This window comes from Babylonia areolata, chromosome 24, assembly GCF_041734735.1.
Source record: "Babylonia areolata isolate BAREFJ2019XMU chromosome 24, ASM4173473v1, whole genome shotgun sequence".
Taxonomy (NCBI): Eukaryota; Metazoa; Mollusca; class Gastropoda; order Neogastropoda; family Buccinidae; genus Babylonia; species Babylonia areolata.
The window spans coordinates 17,752,009-17,774,462 of NC_134899.1; the positions used below are offsets into that span (position 1 = coordinate 17,752,009).

Here is a 22,454-nt window from a genome sequence, read left to right on the forward strand (position 1 = left end):
GTGGTTAAAGCGTTGGACTGTCAATCTGAGGGTCCCGGGTTCGAATCACGGTGACGGCGCCTGGTGGGTAAAGGGTGGAGATTTTTACGATCTCCCAGGTCAACATATGTGCAGACCTGCTAGTGCCTGAACCCCCTTCGTGTGTATATGCAAGCAGAAGATCAAATACGCACGTTAAAGATCCTGTAATCCATGTCAGCGTTTGGTGGGTTATGGAAACAAGAACATACCCAGCATGCACACCCCCGAAAACGGAGTATGGCTGCCTACATGGCGGGGTAAAAACGGTCATACACGTAAAAGCCCACTCATGTGCACACGAGTGAACGCAGAAGAAGAAGGCACAACTCCTACTGTCCAGCTGTGGTTGAAGATCTGAAGCAGCACTGTTCTGGATGCTGGTTCCAGGTGCTTCAGCATGTCGCCAGTGACGCCATCAGGCCTCGGAGCTTTCTTGGGATTCAGCTTGCGAATGCCTTGCTTCAGCTCCTTCATGGTAAAAGGTTCGCTCGTACAGCTGTCATCTATGCCATGTGGGTCTGATGTCAAAAGTTTCGTGGTTTCCTCTCGTACCTGCATGTCTGGGCATGTGGATCGTACTCTCCTCTCGGTACAGCTCTGCAAAGGTATTGGCTGCGGCCTTTTCTGTTTTCAGCTGTTTGTCCTGCTCGATGACGGTCTTGCCTCTGCTGGGGATGTCATCGTTCAGTTTTTTTGGCTTCCAAAGCCCCTGCATGTCTGTCTCCATGTTCAGGGAGGCTGTCTTGTCTTGCCAGCTCTTGCGTGTTGCTTGCAGCTTTTCCTTTATGAACGCAGCTTTCGCTCTGTTGTGTGTCTCTACATTTTCGTCAGTGGGGGAGCTCTCCATTGTGTCCCTGGTTTCACTGAGGGTCTTGTGCAGGGTGTCGAGGTCAGGTGTCCAGTAGGGGCGGTAGTTCCTGCGTTTGCCTCGTGGAATAGCTGCCTGCACTGCATCTAGCACTGCCTTGTTAAAAATCTTGGCGTTTTCCTTGATGTTGTGGTGTGACAGTGTCAGCACAGAAGTCCTCTTGTCTGCCTCGTGCTTGAACAGGTCCCAGTTCGCCTTCTTGTAATTCCAGCTTGCCAGGAGCCTGGTAGGATGGGTTTCAAACTGTCACTGTATTTTGATGATCACTGGTCTGTGGTCGCTGCCTCCAAGCTGGGGCGACACCTCCCTTTGGGCAATGCTATGGATGTCGTCTGTTGCGAAGGCCAGGTCAGGAGTGTTTGTGGTCCTCCATGCTCGTGAGTAGCACGTAGGCGGATCTTCTGGGCGGATTGTTGATGAGGATCACCTGGTTACTGATTGCCCAGTTTTCCACATCTTCTCCCTTCTTGGTAGCCCCAGCTGGGTGAGTGGCTGTTAAAGTCTCCTGTGATGATCCAGCTGTGGGAGTCAACGAGGATAGAGTCGAGCTGTATCTGGTTTGTTGGTGAGTAGACATTGAGGACTGTCACTGACGTGACTGGCAATACCAACTTAACTCCCAGGAATTCTGTGTCGAGATCAGCTTGACCAGAACTCTGGGTCTCCGCCGCAGGGATGTTGTTTCCTACCAGGGTGATGAAGCCTCCCTTTGGTCTTGTCTGAACAACTCGTAATCTCTTATGAAAAAGTGGTGAGTGTTCTTGAGGTGAGTCTGTTGGATGCAACATACATCTATCGCATTTTCACGCAGAAACCACTGGAGCTCAACCTTCTTGCGCTGTACTCCTTCCACATTCCAGTGGACGATCCGAAGTGCTGCTTGCCCACGTGCTCCAATCTGTTCTCCCCGAAAAGTCTGAGAAGCATCGCGTCCATGGTCGGTAGTTGTGGACTGGATAGGCCCCTTTGGGATTGAGGGCCCGGCACCGTCCACCCCCGGCCACGGTCCAGGAAGACGACACCACATCGGTCTAGCGTTGTCTGCGTAGCCGTATGTCGTAGATATGCATGCACAGCCGGTTTTGATCAGATCACACCCCTTTGAGAGGCCACTGCTGTGGCACCGTCTTCGGTGATCTCGTTCTGGTAACGGTTTACAGTTGGCCGGGTTTTCTCTTGGGAGTTTTCCTTCTCTTGGATGGACTGCCTGCTGAGGCTATCAAACTCCATCTGCCCGGGTTTGAAATCAGAGTTGTCCTTCTCTTAGACTATGTGGGTCCATGGCACCTTATTCTGTATTATTTGGTGCAACCCCCAAAGGGAGGGCTCCCCCATCCGCCACCTGGGGGACCCGCCCCTACGCTGTAAAGTCCCAGTGCGAGGAGCGTCCAGACCACCACTCAAGGTTTTGTGGAGGGTGAGAAAATAAAAAATATCGGCGGCTGAGCCGTGATTCGAACCAGCGCGCTCAGATTCTCTCGCTTCCTCACTAGGCGGACGCGTTACCTCTAGGCCATCACTGATGGACTGATTATCACAAGTTCAGGCGCAGTGCTGTCCAGTCCGCAGATCAGAGCAGCTATGAGTATAGTTTAAGAAATCGACTGTCATCCAGTCGCGGGTTCCTGTTTGTTGTATGGGTTAGGTAACAGCAAACTTCAAATACTGATATGGGTGGGATATGTAGCGGTTTCATTGAGGTGTTTTTATCACGACTGCAATAAAGTTTTAACTTTTCAAGGTCATTTGGCTTCATATGATGTGAGGAAATGACCTGTTTAGCAACTGTGGAAAACTTGAGTGTGTGTTTAGCTGGTTTCCGGGCCGATGTCTTTCAGTGATCACGGCTTCAGTTGATGAAGCCTCTTTGTCTGAGTTCGTGAGTTGATCTATACCGCGGCGGCCTCGGTTATCACGTCGTTGGTATACCGTGCTGGTTTTGGGTTCTCCGCACACACACACACACACACACACACACACACACACAGAGAGAGAGAGAGAGAGAGAGAGAATCTGATTTTGAATTAATTTTATTTCCGAGTGAAGGTAATAGAATAATACTAGGGGAGAGAGAGAGAGAGAGAGAGGAGGCCGGGTGTGGGGGTGGGGGGTGGCGAGGGGGCGGCATACACAGCCACACAAACTACCAGATGATTATGTCTTTTTTTCCGCAGTAACCCTTAACTCTGTGAAGAGTCATCGGTTAGAGGAATTGGGGCGCCGCACTGAACTGCCGCCGGACTCAGCCGGTCGTGCCAACAGATTCCATGAGTGTCCGGATCTGTCGGTTGTGTGTCAGAATTTGGGTCTCGGCAAGTTTTTCCATTCATTCTGCAATGTTGTCAGTTCGTCATCCCCCCTCGTCCCCCCCCCGCCCCCCCCACCCCTGTCTTCCCCTCCCTCCGCACCAATTGTTCCGCCGGGACGGACTCGGTCCCAGCTTGGAAGATTGTTTTTTCTTCTTCTGCATTCAGCGGTTCGTGGGCTGCGTGCAACTCCCACATCCACTCATATATACACGAGTGGTCTTTACGTGTATGACCGTTTTTAACCCGGCGCCATTTAGGCAGCCATACTCCGTTTTCAAGTTCGGGGGTGTGCATGCTGGGCCCGGCCGGTACTGATGTTCTTCAGTGTCAGTTTCCATGTGAACCCACCGGCGAACGATGACATGGATTACAGGACCTTTAACTTGCGTATTTGATCTTCTGCTTGCGTGTACACGTGAAGGGGGTTCAGGCACTGGCAGGTCTGCACACATGTTGACTTGGGAGATCGTAAAAATCTCCACCCTCTACCCACCAAGCGCCGTCACCGTGATTCGAACCCCGGGGGCTCGGGAGGATTGTCAGTTTATAAAGGCAGCTGGATCTTTTTTCGCGGCCATACCAACGAAGTTTTCTTTTCATAACTGATGTCAGAAGATCTCAAGTTCACATGGTTCAATGCCCTGTCTTACTGAGTGGTTTGGCGCACTTGTTCATTGCTCACCGTCAGTCAGTGATTTGGTCAGAGACTATGCCTGTTAAAGTAGTATCAGTCTTCAGTTGACACCAGACAAAATGAAGTCAGAATAATTCAGGGCTTATTGAATGGTGCTGACTTCATTTTGCTTGGCCATTGTTGTGTAATGCATAAACATCTAATACAATGCAGTGCTGCAAACTCCAACTGCTTGAATGACAATCACCCGTTTCTGAAACTGGTGCGATATATCCGACCTTTGACCTCATCTCTCCCCCCCCCCCCACCCCCCACGTGGGTATACTTCCTTCAGCCGGTTCCTTTCCTCCCACCCTCCTCCCTATTCTTCTATCGCTCTATGTTCGGAAAATCCCGCTGGATACCATCGGGGTCAACAGAAATACAGCTTGTTTCTCAGTGATTTTGTGCCTGAAACTCTTACAACCATCAAGTAGTATTTCAATTCAATTCAAAATACTTTATTAGCTGCTTCAACCAAAAACAGAAAATTTTCTTTAGGCTCACTTAAAATAAAATAAAATGCCCGTCAGCAAAAATCAAAAATCAAAGAAACTACTGACACACCCTTCACTTATCACCATGCACACATCAATTATTATGTAAAAAGAAAAACATCTGGGTAAGATACTATTACATTATGATTCAAAGTGTAAAAACTGTGTGTGTGTTGCGTGTGTGTCCGTGCGTGTGCATGCATCGTTTTGTTTGTGTGTGCGCGCGCGCACGCGTGTGTGTGCCTGCGTGTTATATCTAGGTCTATAAGTTTCCTCACTAAAATATGATGTTGAATAGTATTAAAAGCAGCGGACAGATCCATAAAAAGTACCCTAACAGATGTTCCAGATTTGTCCAAATGACGTGCGATTAGATCAAATAAAGAAATTGTTGCATCATCAACACCTCGTCTAGCCCTGTACGCAAACTGTAATGGATCCATGTGATCAGCTACACATTTCGATAAGTGTCCACATACAACTCTTTCCATACATTTGGCAATGACAGATGTGAGAGCCACTGGGCGGAAATCTTTCATTTGGGCAGCACCAGAAAACTTTGTAGTTGTCATCTTCCATAAGCGGGGCATGAAATGATTGTCTAAAAGAAGTTGAAAAACACGTGTAAAAACTGGACCAAGCTGGTCGGCACAAACTTTAACACGCGAACTGACAAGAAAGAAAAGTGTTTGCTTTTCCCAAAACAGAGTACCTTAAACTCAACGTTCTTACGAAAAAGACTGAAGACCAGAAAAATTACAGCTGTGAAAATATTCCTTCGTCCCAAGATATATTTTTTGTATCACTATCATTAAAAAAAAAAAAAAAAATTATGTTCTTCATCCACAGGTCAACCCACCATGTGACTGGTCATGCTCTGGAAATCCACAAAGGGAAGCATTTGTCCACCAATGAAATCACTACATTTTAGCACATGACCAACTGCGCATGAATATTTCACTTTCGACATAAGATTAACCTCATTCGGAATCGGCATGCTGGGAAATGAACATCACAACAGTATCCGCCATCTTGTACGGGAGTGCATGTCAGTTTTGTAGAACTATCGTGGTGAATACGTGCTTTCGGTTGTTTTTGTGATTTATCATATCAGCAAGATAATTGCTTTTGAACTTAATTGAACGATCAGTTAGATGATTATCATCAATGTGCTACTTTGGACACTTTGTTGGTGAAAAAAGTCAATCTGATCCTGAACCTGGAGTCATTGAAAATGAGACCTAGCCTGACTGCGTGAAGATCCCGGATGATTGCTGCATGCGCTCATACGAAAAAAATGGGAACTGCGGACGATACAGGGACTTAGGCTAGAAATTTTGTATTTTGTCATCGTTGGATGAAAATTGAGTAGGGTTGAACTTCATCGTGAGAGTACTCTTTTTTTCTTTTCCTTTCTTTTTTTTCTTTTTCTTTTCTACTTCATTTGTTTAAGTATCAGACATGAACATGGCAGACCCACTTCTAAATGGACCTCCAACGAAGAGGCGAAAGATCGGCGAATCACCATCTTTGACTTCAAACGAGAACTCAGGTAAGCAGCGTAGCAAAACACGTGTTATATATTTTGATTATTGTCTTTATTTACATGCTAAAGAGTGGCGAGCAAAACCTGACTGTCGCCTTCGTTTTTGTTTTACTGTCCAATAATAGTTTGCTTTTGCATGGCTTTGGGTCATGGGCGAAGTCGTCATGTTTTGCTGAAAATAACGCATCTCGCACTCGCATTTAATTCCTGCGTGTTTTATGGGTTGATTCCTTCCTTGCCATAGGTCGGCAAGATGGTTTGGTTTGTTGCTCTGCGTTTTTATTGAGTAGTGCGAAAAAAAATGCTGTGCGGAGTCGAATGTTATGGTCTATCTTTGGAAGGAAACCCGGATGATGGACCATTGTGGGCAAGCGCTCGCTCAGCTGTCCAGCATCGACTCGCCTCACGGACATAATTTTGACTGAACCGCCACATACTGGATCAGTTATGCTGCTGGGTCATTCTGATTCTTTCAAAAATGCTCAATGTCGTCGATACTTATTTTTTGTTGTTGACCAGAGAGGAAGGAGATATATATATATATATATATATATATATATATATATATATATATATATATATCAGAATATTAGAAATAATTTAGAGGTACCATAAACACAAAGAATTGACAACAAAATTTGGAGAGATAATGCAAAATATTTAGTAATTAACGGGTGCCATAAACATAACACTAACAGACTGTGGACTTGCAATATACATGACAATTGAGAGGGAATACAAAACTATGACACTTGAATCATACTTTACAAGTGTGCAAAAGTGTCAGGATATTTCGCTTTTTTTGTGTTACTTTTTATCCCCCAAGTTATTTTCTCCTGACATTGTTTCTCATCAGGTATTTTGTGTTTTAGTACTTTCCAGTTTTGAACTTTAGTGTTGAAGGCCGTTTAGGCCTGTTCACTTACCTTCAATAGAACTGGTACTGTACCGCACATGTGGCTATTTGGTAAATGTCTGTATTTCCACTGGTTATATATTGCTCAATGACTGCACTCAAGGTCGCACAGAATTGGAAGTTGGCCCAGTGGGCGTCATTCTACTCTTAAATGTGTTAGGTTGTTTGCCTCAGCGACTGTCTCGGGCAGGCTGTTCCACAAAGAAACTATCCTCTGGGAGAAGTAGCTTCATAGTTGTAGTCTGGAGCGGCGTTTTGCCAGTTTTAGGCTGTTCCCTCTGGTTTCTCGCCCGCTGTGCAGTTCAAGTTGCTGTCTAGAGGTGGTGTAGAGCCCAGGGAGGTACTTGTAGGTGTCGATCATGTCACCCCTTTGCGATATTCTAGGCTGGGCAGTTTCAGTGTTCTCAGACGTTCAGAATAGGGTTTGTCTTTGAGCCTCCCTATCAGCTTTGTGGCCCTTCGTTGTACGTCTTCAATGTCCTTTTAGAGTGTCTTTTGGGATGGGTGCCAAACGGAGTGCCCGTATTCCAGCAAGGGTCTGACCAGTGTTTTGTACAGTTGAACAAATGTACGGTTGGAGAGGTAGTTGAAAATTCGTCTTATGACTCCCAGTGTTCGGTTTGCTTTAGCCATGGCTTGTTCAGCATGGTTCCAGAAGGATAGTTTCCTGTCAATCACCACTCCAAGATATTTTTCTGCTTCTGTGTGTGCTAGTTGTTTCCTGTCTTCCCCTCCATCTGTGTGTTTCCTTCATGGTGTACATGTGATCTTCATTGTTGTGGCCCAGGTGCATTACACAGCACTGTTCGTGATGGAATTTTAGCAGCCAGTCCATGGACCATCGATGAAAGCTGTCCAGGTCTTCTTGTAGCAAGTGTCTTGCTTCCTCTCAGTCACTTTGGGCGAATAGTTTGGTGTCGTCAGCGAAGATGCGGACCTGGTTTGTTGTGTTGCGGCAGATCGTTGATGTATATGACAAATAACAATGGACCCAGTACACTGCCTTGTGGTATTCCACTTGTAACTGCTGCTTCCGCGGAGATTTCGCCGTTGACATTGACTTGTTGGGTGCCGTTGCTCAGAAAGTCTTTGATCCATTGATGTGTCCTTCCGGGTATTACATGAGCTTTCAGTTTTAGCATGAGCCTGCGGTGTGGTACCGAGTCGAAGGCCTTCTGGAAGTCCATGTATATTGTTTTGGCAGTATTAGTGAACTTTGAAAAAGAAAAAAAAGGGGGGGGGGGGGCTTGTGGGGAAGGAAAACATATACTTGTCTAAGTAAGTGCCTCTGCCCTGGAATGACCACTAGCATGGCCCAGGGGTAATAGATTGATACTGTCATGTGAGGTACACAAAACTTTTAAGAAGTAGTGTCGGCCACTCGACTGTGCTACCAAGTGGATAACATTGACATTTGCCACTTTTCCTATACTTAGAAGGAAACCGTTTATTTTGCATGTTTTCATCTGATTTAATATGTCAAGTCCATTTATAGACTGTGTATTGTTGCACATATGGTGGCGTGATAAAAAGAGAAATGATGAAGGGTGCATTTTGCTGGTTTCTGCCATGTGTCCGGTGCTTGGGTGCACATTACGGTCATGTCGACTTCGACACGGTCAACTTTCTTACCAAACATTGAAGGGTACATGCCCATTCAAAATGATCAGAAAGAGCAGAAATTTTTACTGCCAGATGGAAAATTCAAATGATGGGACCATTAGAATACAGTATGAAGTTTTAAACTTCTCACTACTGATATTGACAGTTTTTTAATAGAAAAAGAAAAAAATAGAAAACAACTAATTCAAAGATCAAAGATAACATTGCTATACTGAAAGTTTTATCCCAACTCTTTGAATGTGGTACTGGGTTAAAACAATGTATTTATGCCCTGTCAACTTCAGTTCAGCAAATCAAAACTTAGAAATTTTGTTGACAATCTTCGTGTTCATTTCCATCACAAGCAACGTTGCAGAATGCTGATTAAATGCGGGCAGCAAGATCTGTTGAATTTCTGCTGTGGTGTTGATAAAGAAGATGCAGCGTGATATGACAACCAGTTGATGTTCAGAGGATAGATAATTGCCTTCGGTATCTTTTCATAAATTATTTGTATCGGCCAGCGAAATGTCGGTCTCAAATGAACTAAAGTGTTTGAGATTCACTTAATAAGTTAATAGATAGGGGCTGATGTTTAGATTTAGATCACATCTTTCAACAGTAATTTTTTTTCGCTGCTTGTAGAGCTAGCTACTAGTTGATTAGTGCGTATTTGAGACAAGTCACTGTATTACTCAGCATTTTTTGCGCGTTTGAATGGTTGATGATTGTGTACATGTGGACAGAGTACCTGTACCTATCTATTGGTAGGGGAAGTAATTGATGAACAGCTTTGTCGTTTGCTAGAGCAATCCAGTTGTGCTTGTCATTTTTCAAGCTTTTTTTCTTCTTTAATAATAGTTAAAAAACGAACAAACATGCATTATGACACACAGAACAAAAACATGTTAACAACAGAATTAAAACCTGTGGACTATTTATGCACATTGTGTGTAATTGGAAAACTGTATAGCCACTGTAAGGAATATGATGGTGACGGGGCAAGTATGTACAAAGGCTGATGTGCCCATCATCAGTTTCAAATAGCACTTCACAAACCTGTTACTGGATACATGTCTTTTTTGTACACTTTCAATTCCTACAGAACAGTAAAATGCATGTTGGGCCTGTCTGTTGATGTTTGCTCAGCATGCAGTCAGACTATTACATTATGAGCCCAGCATGCCACTCATGCTATGTTTACAATATCAAATAAAAGCAGTCAGTTGAAATGAAAAAAAGGGCAAAATAGCGCAAATGGGGGATAATCATTAGGTGGTGATACTGATAACTATCATTGTGTATCAGCCATTGAGAGCTTTTATTTCATCTGCTTGAGTCTAACAGTTCTCAGTTTGGATTTTCTCCACTGTCTTGGAACTTTTAAAGTCTGTGCAAAATTTTCATGCTTTTGTATTCTGCTCAGTTTGGATTTTTTCCAGATTCGTTTTTGGACTTTAAAAATCTGTAATTTTCATGCTTTTATATTCATATCTACTCCCCCCCACCCCCCCCTTCCCCCACAGTTATAAACATTCCCCACTTGCTTGCACCCATGCATTGATTTGATTTTGCCATCTCCCACTATATCTTGATTGCTAGTCATTATTATAATATTAGTATATATTGTCGAGCGCCATTTGCCGATCAGCGCGATCTTAAGATGGCGCAGAACCATATGACGGTCCGCAGAAAGCGCGACCATCTCGAGATGGGCGTGCCATCTATGAATTATTTCCGAAAATGAATAGAGCTGCGCGATCTTAAGATTGTGCAAACCAAGCAAGAATTGCACCATCTGCCGATCACTTGGAAACACACACAAACAAAATTAAAATTTTAATTTTAACACTCAAATTAAATTAAATTTAAAATTAAATTAAATAAAATTAAAAATTTTAAAAAAAGAATCAGGAGGACGCAAGTGTCACTTGTCTAATATTTTGACTGCACACACACACACACACACACACAAACGCTTTTGCAAAGTTCACTAATAAGACTCAAATTAAAATTAAATTAAATTTAAAATTAAATTCAATAAAATTAAAAATTAAAAAAAAAGAATCAGGACGCAAGTGTCACTTGTCTAATATTTTGACTGCATATTGGTCTTAGATCTTTTATCGCATTCATAACACAACCAGTTGGAAGCTTCCAGATCCTCCTTTCCGATGGTGAGACAGTCTGCGTGGTACCATTCACTGCAACAGTCACACTGGACCATGAGTGTGCCAGTGTCTATTCCACAAGAACAGAAGATATCCACTGTAATGCTGTGCAATATTTTGGGGGTCCTTGTACGGGTTGACGTCGGGAAGGGAGCCATGGTGTTTGAACGGAGAGATTGTAGGAGGTGACTTCTAGGTTCCATGAAAGCAATGGTCGTCGGATCTTGGTGATGAAGGAGAGCAGTGATGAATCCCAGGGCATACACACCACAGTCATGCGAATTGTTTTGGGCCTGTACGTTCATAATGTTGATGACAAGTTTTTGGGCTGTGGAATGGTTGTACCGGGCAATCAGGTTAATGGTTGTCTTGGAAGGCTGAGACCGCAGGGAATCGTACACAGCTACAGTGTCAGAGGCTTGGTCGATGGTAGAGATGGCGATCCAGTGGTTACCATCGACATGGAGTATCTGGGCATACTCCGATGTTGGCAAATCAAAACTGAAGTTCTGCTGTAGGACGGTGTCTTGTAGGCCATCTACATCTGGGAATAATGCTCTCAGGAAACGTGATGCTGCTGACATGTGATTGTCATTTAACCAGACTGTCGGATCATTTAACATCATGATGTCGTTTGCAGTCATGATGTTGCATTGCACAGTTGAAGCTGGAACGGATGCTGGCGGCTCAATGTTCTTGCATGTTCTGCTGCCATGGCAATGTGTAGAACAGGCAATGTTTTTGTTCCGACATGGACAACGAGCAGTAGTGCATGCCGTGGTGCATTTACAGGAATTTCTAGTGAACTTGTTGACTGGGTTGGTGCGGTTGGCTGCCTCACGGAGCGAGATGGAGGTATCGTCGACGACAGTCACAGCCCCAGTGTAGTGTTGGAGGTCGCCCGCCCTAAGTGCTGTTTTCAACAGCCCAAATGCTGTCCCGACAGTGTAAGTTGGTTGCTTGGAACCGTTGACTTTAACTACTCGGCCTGGTATGCGTGGTAAATCAGTTGCTGATCTGTCTATCTTTGGCACGGCAATGGAGACTGGGTCGCCAACATTGAACACTTCAACCATAATGCGTCGTCTCTTGTTGTATTGCGATGACATTTTACTTGCAGTACTGATTGTCGCCTCATGGGCCTTTCGACGAACTGCCTGACGCCTAACAGCCTTAAGAGATTGCGACTTCAGGGAAGGCTGTGGTGGTTCAGGCATAGGCTCTGGAGAAGGCTGTGGTTGTTCTGGTAAAGGCTCTGGAGAAGGCTGTGGTTGTTCTGGTAAAGGCTCTGGAGAAGGCTGTGGTTGTTCTGGCAAAGGCTCTGGAGAAAGCTGTGGTGGTTCTGGTAAAGGTTCTGGAGAAAGCTGTGGCGGTTCTGGTAAAGGCTCTGGAGATGTTTCTTGCCTGGACAGTACAGCAGTAGAATTTGTGGTCTCCATGGATGGCTGTTCATTTTGCTCGCAGGATGGCTGCAGATCTTCTTCGTTGATAATATGTTCCGTGGCCCCAGGGAAGAGGGGAGCTGGTGGTGTACACCCAAACACCAAGTGATATGGAGTGTCTTTGATTGTTTCGTGGCGCTGACTGTTGAGCGTGAACATGATCTCAGGTAACCATGCAGACCACGGATAGTCTTCAGCGTCATCGAGTCCCTGTTCGGCCTTCATAGATGCTAATTTCTTCTCAACTTCCTGGTTGCCACGTTCGACAAGACCCTGTGACTGTGAGTGACGAGGGCGGCCATTGACAAAGGTCACATCTCTGTTCCACACCTTCAGGAGGGCATGCATCACCTGGTTCACGAACTCCCGGCCATTGTCACTGTGGAATATGCGTGGTGAACCCAAGTAGGCCAAAACTCGTTCAGCAAACATCTTTGATACTTCGTCTGCTGATTTGGTAGCCAATGGAAATAAGATATGGAACTTGGTGAAGTGATCCATGAAGTGGGCTATGTAGTGGTAGGTTCCATCTGGGCAGTGTCGCATGTCTATGAGATCTAGTTGAATTCTTGCCATGAAAGATCCTTCAATGATTGGCTGCAACGGAGGCTTGGTGATCTGTGGCTGGGCTAACTGGCAGGTGGGACACGTCTTACAAAATGTCTGTATATAAGAACGCGTGATTCCATAGTAATGGCGCTGTACAAATTCCATGACTTTCTTGTAGCCGGCATGTTTCAGCTCATCAACATGCACCTGTTTGGTAACATCATATAACTGGTCGGCATGAACAACGCGCAGATGACGAGTGGCTCCCTCTATTTTTAATGCAGCTGGATTTGGGACAACAAGTGCATCAACGAGTTGAAGTGCTGGAATATCAACTATGCCAAATTTCTTTGTTTTGACCCAGTGTTTGAAATGCGCATCAACAGGATCACGAGGGTTCTTCAAGTGGCATCGAACTTTTCTTTGGTGAGGACCAGCGATCGTTTTGAAGACAAAATTGTCTCAAGTTGATCCTTGCATAACTCTGTGTGACGATCCATGATCTATGCAATGTGCGCGCACAAAGAGAGGATCAATGATGTAAAGATTCAGGGCTACGTGTAAACGTAACTGCAATTCAACTCTGAGCACAGTTCAAAAAGTGTCACTTTTAATTCAGTAATAACAATCAGCAGAGATTCTGATAATATTGAGTCTTGGCTGTCAGTCAGTTGTTGTCAATCTTTCCAAGTAAAGGTAAGAAAAGGTAACTCTCAGAAATTGTTGTTGTCAGTCTTTCCAAGAAAAGGTAACTCTCAGAAATCTGGGAGTGTAAAAGTGCAATGAAAGGGGAAAGCAAAGCACTAAGAAACAAACCGCGAAAAGTCAAAAGAGAAAGGCTTGGCCCATCTCGAGATGGTTGCGCTTTCTGCGGATCGTCATATGGTTCTGCGCCATCTTAAGATCACGCTGATCGGCAAATGGCGCTCGACAATATTACTCGTGAGTGAAGAATAAATAATGAAATATTAAATCCTGATTTCGGCATAGCACATGTCAGTGTTGGTGCTGCATTGAAGTCGGCAAGTGTTAGTGCTGCTGTGAAGTCTTGTTAAGGGTTGGCAGTGTATAGTATCTCAGGAATGAAAACATAATCATGATCATGTATTGTAGTCATGAGTAAAATATGCAGAATTGAATCAAGAAATTAATTTCCAGTGACATTTTGGGGGAGGGTATGTTTGATGGGTGAAAACAGACTGAAATGGCTACAGTACCGTGAGTATGGCAAAAAAGAAAAAAAAAAGAAGTTAAAAAAATTTGTTTATAACATGTACATCTTGCAATGCCTCCACCTCCCTGACTCATTACTAGATGAAAAACAAATATAAATTTACTGTGCAACCACAGCACATGGATATTTTTTTAAACAGGTGTTCTGGCAAAAGTTCACTTTGCAGAAAACACCTACCTGACAAGTTGACTGGAACGTCCAGTTGGGAAACGTCTCTTGCCCTCTGTAGATATGTTGTTTTTGTTTTGTTGTTGTTGTTTGCTGTTTTTTTTGTCCCCCACCCCCACTATCTGGATGTGTGACTTTGTTTGCTTAGCTGTATTATCACATCAGAAGTAAACAACTTGGAGGATAAAAAAACTGTATCTGATTTACAGGCTCAATGAAACTAGTTTCCTCAATTAGCATTGGCTCTGAAAATGGCAAGTCCTTTCAAAAAAATGAATGGCAGATCAGACACTTCTCCCACAGATATTTTTTTGATAATGATCGCTGTGATTGTCACTGTCACTGACATGAGCTTTGCTTACTACTTAAGTTGTTTACCTTTATATCCTAGCTTGTTTTAGGTGTATATCTGATAAAATAGCCAAAAAAAAAAGTCTATTAATTGATTTGAATGGTGAAAATATCTGTTCAGTATTGTTCAGTTTTAAAGTAGTTATACAAGTCCAAGTGATCATCTATATTTGCCTCTTATTGCTCTATATGCAGATGAAGATGCCAGGAATTACTGGAAATATTATGGCTTTTAATTTAAAAAAGAATTTTTTTTTTTTTTTTACATGAAACATAACAGTATACATTACATATCGTTAGTTGCTTTTTTAACAATATTACTTTGGATGCAACAATGGTATGGCTGTCTCAGCCTTAAACAAATATTTTTTTTAAAAGCCCACAAGGAATAAACAAACAAAAAACCAACAACCCAACAACAAAACAACCACCTCAAACCCTTCTCAGTTACTGAGTTAGTCCCTTATCATGTCCTTTGCTGCAGGTCTTGTTTCCAGACTCTGCCAAACACAAACAGATGTGCACACACTGATTTGCAGAGGAAATGTTATCAATATTAAGATAGTACTCCGTTTACTGTGAATGCATATTATATATACCTTTGTGAGGATATGGCACAGGTGGGGCAGTTGTTTTTTGTTTTGGTTACATTTCACAGTATGTATATTGTTTTCATTTGTGTGTGCAGAGTTTAACTTTGCCTCTTTGGGCGGTCTGGACCTGCCAGATGACTTGATGCAGGGGTATGATGAAGGACAGCAGACCACCTCCAGTGAACTGCAAGCTGCACCGGTGCACCCCTCTGGCCACGACAATGCTTCACTGCAGGCCTTGTTAGCCCGTTCCACACCCACATCACAGCATATGATGGGCAGCACAATCAACACCATGGCTGCTGCTCACCCGTCAGCCAGTGCTGGGGCAATGGCTGCTGCAGGCCTGAATGTCAGTGCGCTAAATGGAGCATTAGCTAACAGTTTGGCTGCCCCACCTCATTCAGCTGGACTTAACAAAGGAGTCTCTGTTGCTGCTTCCCATATGGTTGGGGCTGGAGATGGCCTTCCAGCCTTCTCTCTGGCTGGGGGTGTAGGTGCCAACATGATGAACAGTAACATCAGAATGAAGTCCATGGGTCCCAATCCAATGATGGGTGGTGTGCCTGGCATGCCAGGTATGCCAGGCATGCCACAGCCTCACCATGGTCAGTTGATGAATGGACCGTCCTTCCCCCACAGTATGGGACAGGTACGCGGGATGGCTCCTACAACCATGAACAGTGCACCACCAATGCCCATGGGCCAGAACATCATGGTGGGCAACGGGCAGATGTCAAACATGGCTGGACATCAGATGGGACATATTATGACTATGCCTCAGAACATGCCGATGCCCAGGGTCAGTAGCTGTTTCCATTTCTTTTTAAATTATATAAAATAAAATAAAAGGCATAGTGCCATGTATAACAAACATAAGGGAAACAGTGTAATATATTTACCTCCATTTTATGTAATATTTAGATCATGTTTTTTGATCATCTACAAATATGTTCCAGAATCTGTAGGTGTCCAATTTTTGTGACATGCTTGCATTTGTGTGTGTAGTACTTGTGCCACTATATTTGAATAGTAATATGTGAAACCTTATTTTAATCACACATACTTAACCGTGACCCAACTAGTGCAGACTCCGGCAGGAGTCTGACATTCCTGTCCTGTGCAAACTACTTTCCGCTAGAAAATTTCCTTTTCCACCTGCTATTGTACTAATATGCTTTGGGCATCATGAATAAAGACTTTGTGGCATTACTTATGGTTATAATACATCAGGTCCAGTGTGCTTGTGACCATTTTTTTCTCTGATTGACAAATTGTTTGGTTTTGTTTATGTAGTTAAATACAGTAGGCTGTTATTGGCCTAGACCCCGGGAAGTGACGAGAAGGTCACCCTTTTTGCACTTGCAGCCTGCCCAGCCTATGGCAGGTGGAGCAGGACCCAGACAGTCTAACACGGATACAGACAAAAGCAAGCTGATCCAGCAGCAACTGGTGTTACTGCTGCATGCGCACAAGTGTCAGCGCAGAGAGCTGAACAACGGGGAGCAAGCCTGTGGGTTACCCTTCTGTCGTACAATGAAGGATGTGCTGAACCACATGACAGTATGCACAAAGGGGAAAACCTGTGATGGTAAGTGTAGATCTTTTGTCTTTGTTTTTGAGCATCATACAATTAATGGGATGTGATCTGGAGTTTAAAAGGCCCTTTCCCCAACCCACCCCACTGTATCCCACAATTTGTATCTGGATCAGTATATACAGTTTACACATTTATATTTGAATGGATCAGTTGACACCAAATGGAGAAAGTTTATAGAAACTGTGGGTTATAAAATAACTCAATTTTGATAAAGGTGTCCAACTTTTTAGACCATAGGTCTGTTTTCAGGGACTGTGTTTGTTGGAAATGACAGTAGAGGTAAAAAAAAAAAAAAGCTTAAGGAGATGTGAGAAAGGAGGCGAAGATGGGAAGATGGACAGAGAAGTGAGTAAAGATTCAGAGGGGATGGGAGAAGAATGGGAAGGAAGATGATGGGGAAAGGGAAATGGAGTTGTTTTTTGTTGGCTTTTTTCATCTACTCCATTTCCCTTTCCCCATCACCTTCCTTCCCATTCTTCTCCCACCCCCTCAGAATCTCTACTCCTCTGTTCATCCTCGCCTCCTTTAACTGAATAACATGAACCTCAATTGTTTAGTGAGAATAATAATGTCATGATAACTGTCGCAGTCAGTATTGTGAACATTGTGAGCTGAAAAGCAATCATTTAAGACTGTGTTGCAGTTGCCCACTGTGCCTCGTCGAGACAGATAATAACGCACTGGAAGAATTGTACACGTCCGGATTGCCCTGTTTGTTTGCCACTTAAATATGCTTCAGATAGAAAACCAGGTGAGTCAGTCTGGGATTTTACATGTATATACACCATAATTCTGATCTGCATTCCACATGCCACTACCCTTTCCCTCCTATGGCTTGTCTTTTTCCCTCATTCTTGTAACTGTTTCCCTTCATTACTGTGTTTCTCCTTGATCTGCATCATGGACTCAGTTTGCCAGTTCCAACTTGGAATCCGAGTTGCCACCAATGCTTCTTTTCAAAACCCAATTTGACTGAATTTCAAGTCTCAAGTCTATGAAGTCTTGAAATTTTTTTTATCTATTTTTTAATATGAAACTTGAAAAAATCCTTAACAAAATCAAGGTAAGATCAAGTTCATTGGAGTGTGCAGTTTAATTTCTGTTGTAAGATGATTATGTTCTTACCTGATTTGTAACTTTAATCGCGATTGAAGAGTGCATCACACGAAAGTTGTTAAGGCCATGCCTCACTTGTTTTTTCTCACAATGAGAACTGTGTTCTTGTCACTTAGGCACAGCTGTGTCTCAGAGTCAAACTGCTTCAGCATCACAAACTCCAAACCAAACTTCGAACCCGAGCCTGAGACCACCGCAGAACATGAACAATGCCATGCCTGGGGCTGGTCCTGTAGCTACTTCACAGCCTGCTCAACAGCAACCTGGTGATTTGCCTTTTATGATGTGATAGAGTGGTCGTTGAATTTTCTCTGTGCCCACCATAAAGCCAAGATCTGTTTTATGAACAAAGCTTGAATAATCAGGGAGAAGTCAAGTTTTTAATAGAAAAGACAGGATTTGAAAGGATATTGATTATTTTGTTGGGGCAGATGGGAGAGGGGCAGGGGCTATAAAAATGTTCAGTGGATATTCTTGTTTACAGTATAAAGATCCTGCATATTTGGAGCATGCGGAAGTACATTGGAATGCTACGTGAGAAGGAATGAGATTGGAAGTATAGTTCCAGATTTGATTCCTTATGGGGAAAGAGATTCTCTCCCCACTGTCCCGAACACTGATGTGTTCTGGGCATTTATTTTTCTGGTAAGAGAGTAAAAAGTCACAACAGCAGCATGTACTGAATGCATATGAAAGAAGGGGAAGCCAGACCTTAAGAGTAGTGACTCTTTTTGACCTGTGTGTGGAAATGGGGTGAGTTTACATCATCTGGGTTTTGACTCAACTGTGATTACAGTGTACAAGGGATGTTCATGAAAGATTTCCCGTGACTGACCTTCCGTTATTGTAAGAGGCTGAAATTGCACATATATTGAATTACATTTATAAGAGGCTGAAATTGCACATATATAGAATTGCATATCTCTATAGTTCACATGGTAATTTGCATCTTTGAACTCGAAACATTGTCAGATGCTATAGTGGAGTAAGGTGTGATAATGGAGCCAGTCGAATGCAGAGCAGTCATCAGAATTCAGCACTTGAGAGGCAGCACTCCAAGGGAAATGTTCAGTGAGATGAAAGTGACTTAAGGAAGGATGCCCCATCATATGACATAGTCAAGCACTAGCATCATCAGTTTAGTTGTGATCGGACATGGTTGGAAACAGTCGGAAACAGCTCCCATTCCCGGGCGACCTTTGTCTGCCATTGATGAAGACACCATCAAGCAAGTGGAGGCTGCCATTTTTTAAATGATCGCCGCATAACTGTTCGCCTTCTAGCCCAAAATGTCAAGATCAGTGTGGGGTCTGTGGAAATAGTCCATGACCATTTGCACATGTGGAAGTTGTCTGCACAATGGATTTCCTGTTTGCTCACACCTTTCCAGAAGCAGGAACAAGTCGTGAGCTCCCAGGATTTTTTTGGCCATGTGCCAAGAAAACCAGGAGGACTTAAACAAAGTCAAACTAATCACCCAGGACAAAACGTGGGTCCATTACTATGATCAAGGGAATAAAGCCCAGTTGAAGCAGTTTGACAGACCACCTCCAAAGAAGGCATGTGTCCAACTCACGGTGGGCAAGGTCATGCTCACAGTCCTTTGGGACCAGCGTGGATTAGTGATGATGGATTTCCTGGCAAAGGATACTACAGTTACCAGGACATGCTACACTTCATTGCTGAAAAAATTGTGGGAGGGCATCAAAATTGAGAGGCATGGCATACTGACCAAAGGTGTCCGCCTCTTGCAAGACAGCACTCCAGTTCACAACTCGCATGTTGCTCAGACAGAAGTAGGGTCCTGTGGCTTTGAAATCCTTCCTCACCCCCCCTTAGTCTCTCATCCTTGCACCATCTGACTTCCAGCCCTTTCCAACCATGAAGTCATTTTTGAAGGGCAGGTACTTCATATACAATGAAATGCTTAAGTTGTGGCTTTTGGTGCAAACTGCAGACTTCTGCAGGCAAGGTCTTTATAGCTGTTCAAAGCGAGGGGAGAAGTGTCCTTGGGAAGCGGGGTCAGGGGAAATATTTAATGAACATCCCTTGTATTTTTTTTTTAATTTGATTTTTTTTTTTTTCCAAAACAAATTGAAAAGAAAGCTGAACGTTCAGATATCTTGAATGGAAAAGCATGTGGTGAGTGGAGATGTCAGCTACTTCACTTCATGCATATAATGAATGAAGCAGTGAGAGGCAAAACCTCATTGATTGGGGTGAGAAATTTAAAGGTGGGCTTATATATATTTTTAAAGCTGATTCTGACAGTGAACAGGCATTTTTTTTGGCATTTGTGCTCCCAGCCCCCCACACCCCCCAAAAAAAGTGCTGGAAGAGGTTCAGACAGGCTTGGATATTAAAGTAAGTGACTTAACTAATGTGCATACCCATTTCGCTTTACTTGACTGATGGAGAAGATAACATGATTAAAATGTGAGTGCATGTCAGATCTGCTTATTGTTATTTTGTTGATAGAATTGGACTTATCATGAGTCATCATTATGTGTATTTCTCCAGAAAATGGAACACAGATTTTTGTCCAGGATGTTCATTTAGACAGGATTGACTGCTGAGCAAGCATTGAATGACCACATGACAAGATAGTAGCAAGGACGAGGACTTTTTTCCAGCAACATCTCGGTGCTGTGGTTGAGCAGATGAATCAGTTTTTTAAAAAATTGTAAGGGAGCTGTCCTTTAAATTTTTTTTTTTTAATTGGTAGGAATCGCACATAAGCCATGAATGCTTTGTATCTTTTTTCTTTCTTTCCCTCTTTTTTTTTGTTTTTTTTTGTGGAGTTTATAAATGTTGCACTTCAGTGAAAAAAAATATTCAAACAGATTGCAGCTTGAGTTAAAAATTGCCAGAAATTAGATAACTACTCAGGGTTGGTTGCATCTGGTGTTTCATTTTGGTATGCATGAAAAATAGTAATGTTCTTTGTTTTTTTGTTGGTGCTTCAGCTGCTGCAAGTCAAATACCAGCTGCTGTGCCAGCAACCACCACCACTACGAACTCCGTTCAACAGATGATACCAAATGTGACGACCAACCCACCTCCAACTAATCCATCAGTGCCCAGTCAAAATCATTTGAATCCACCAGGCAGCCAAGAGCTGTCTCAGCCTGCTACACGCAAAGACTGGCATGGTCTGGTAACACAGGATCTCCGAGACCATTTGGTCCACAAATTGTAAGTGGGCTTTGAATGCTTTGCAGCTCTTGATATTGTAATTGACCAGTTTTCAATATATAAGCTAAACTGATTGTCTTCTGTACATTTGCTCAGTGGAAATAACAAATTCACCTCAAAGGAAAATGATGTAGCTGCATTTCAACATGATGGTATGACTGACATTGAAGTTTATTTCAGTGTAACAACAGCATTTAATGGTGATAATAAAAGTAAATGGGTATAGAAGAGAGGCCATGCACACTAATCTCAAAAATGAAGTACGATGACTACTTGCAGTAAAATAATGTTTTCGAAAGTCCAGTTTAGTCAAAGGTCAGGGTCAAATTTCCATGGCCATGGTTGCAACAGTGAGCAACCCATCAGTGCTTAACTTCTTGTTAATCATTTTGATGTCTTACAATGCGCTGCGCTTGGGTATTGCTAAATTAAGAAATTCTCTAAATTTGTATGATGCCCCTTATAATGTGAAGTGCCTTGTCAGTAAAACAGTTCTTGGTCAGGAATTTTGTGTTTAAGAGGCTGTTTGAACATTGCAAAGTGTTTCTAAAATCCTTAACAGGGTGCAGGCCATTTTCCCAACTCCAGACCCAGCAGCCCTGCGAGACTCACGGATGAAGAATCTGGTGGCTTATGCCAGAAAAGTGGAAGGTGTCATGTATGAAACTGCAAATGACCGAGTGAGTTAACCTTTGTGTGTGTGTGTTGTTGTTGTTGTTGTTGTTTTTTTTTAGGATTGTAAATTTGGACTGAAAGATTTTCATGCATCATTTGTTTCTTTAAATATCAAGCTGATAATTTATTATTGTTTTAATTGCTTTTATGGATCAAGCTGATAATTGATTATTTTAATTGCTTTTTCTTTTTTGTTTTAATGAGATAATCATGCGTAATTGCTGGATGTTAAAACAAGATTAAAAAAAAAAAATCTTTTGGCTGCCTTTGGTGGAAACTTTCTTGTTCCTGCACACAGCTTTCAGTTTTAATAAAGGCTTGCTTCTGATGGTGGGCAGAAATTAAAGTTGATTGATTGATACAGTTTCGATATCATCGTTTTGCAGTTAATACTTAAAAAGAATGTAAGCTTTGATGATTGATTGAATAATTGCAGACCTGTTTACCATACATTTTTGAAGGTCTCATTCTGCCATTACACTTTCTGCACTAAATTCTGCTTAACCCTCTAGCATTTGCATGGGTTACTGAGAACCTTCCCAGGATTTAAAAATGTTCACACATTCATACTATCACACATTTTTAAAGAAAATATGGTTCCCTAAGTTCACACAGCATCACATACTTGAATTCATTGCAGAGTGTTCATATTTGGTGAAAGTGTTCACGTTTTTGACTTTGTTTTGCACTTTGAAATTTGTGTCCTACGTATATGTCATGCTGCTGTCACCTCTGTTGTCACCAGATAAGGTAAAATCACATTGACATGCAGTTACTACCATGTGGAGTATACATTAGTGAGTCAGAGTTAGTACAGCCATGGTAATCCAATCGAAGATGCACTCTTGTCATAAAATTGGTGTCAGCAAGTTGTATTTCAGAGTGGAAAGTACTCAAACACACAGAATAAAACTCTGACTGTAACGCA

At 42.9% G+C, this 22,454-nt stretch overlaps 1 protein-coding gene across 2 annotated transcripts in view; it reads left to right on the forward strand.

Moving 5' to 3' along the window:
* The first annotated feature begins 5,374 nt into the window (after positions 1 to 5,374).
* Positions 5,375 to 22,454, forward strand: part of LOC143299225 (histone acetyltransferase p300-like) — a 50,262-nt gene continuing 33,182 nt past the window's right edge. The window contains exons 1-7 of one of the 2 annotated variants that reach the window (XM_076612424.1): positions 5,375 to 5,920; positions 15,036 to 15,742; positions 16,237 to 16,531; positions 17,184 to 17,291; positions 17,773 to 17,922; positions 20,623 to 20,851; positions 21,414 to 21,531. In XM_076612424.1, coding sequence (XP_076468539.1) covers positions 5,830 to 5,920; positions 15,036 to 15,742; positions 16,237 to 16,531; positions 17,184 to 17,291; positions 17,773 to 17,922; positions 20,623 to 20,851; positions 21,414 to 21,531 — 1,698 coding nt within the window. In that variant the 5' untranslated portion in view covers positions 5,375 to 5,829. The remainder of the gene's footprint in view (positions 5,921 to 15,035; positions 15,743 to 16,236; positions 16,532 to 17,183; positions 17,292 to 17,772; positions 17,923 to 20,622; positions 20,852 to 21,413; positions 21,532 to 22,454) is intronic. The other variant, XM_076612425.1, reaches the window with a different exon arrangement.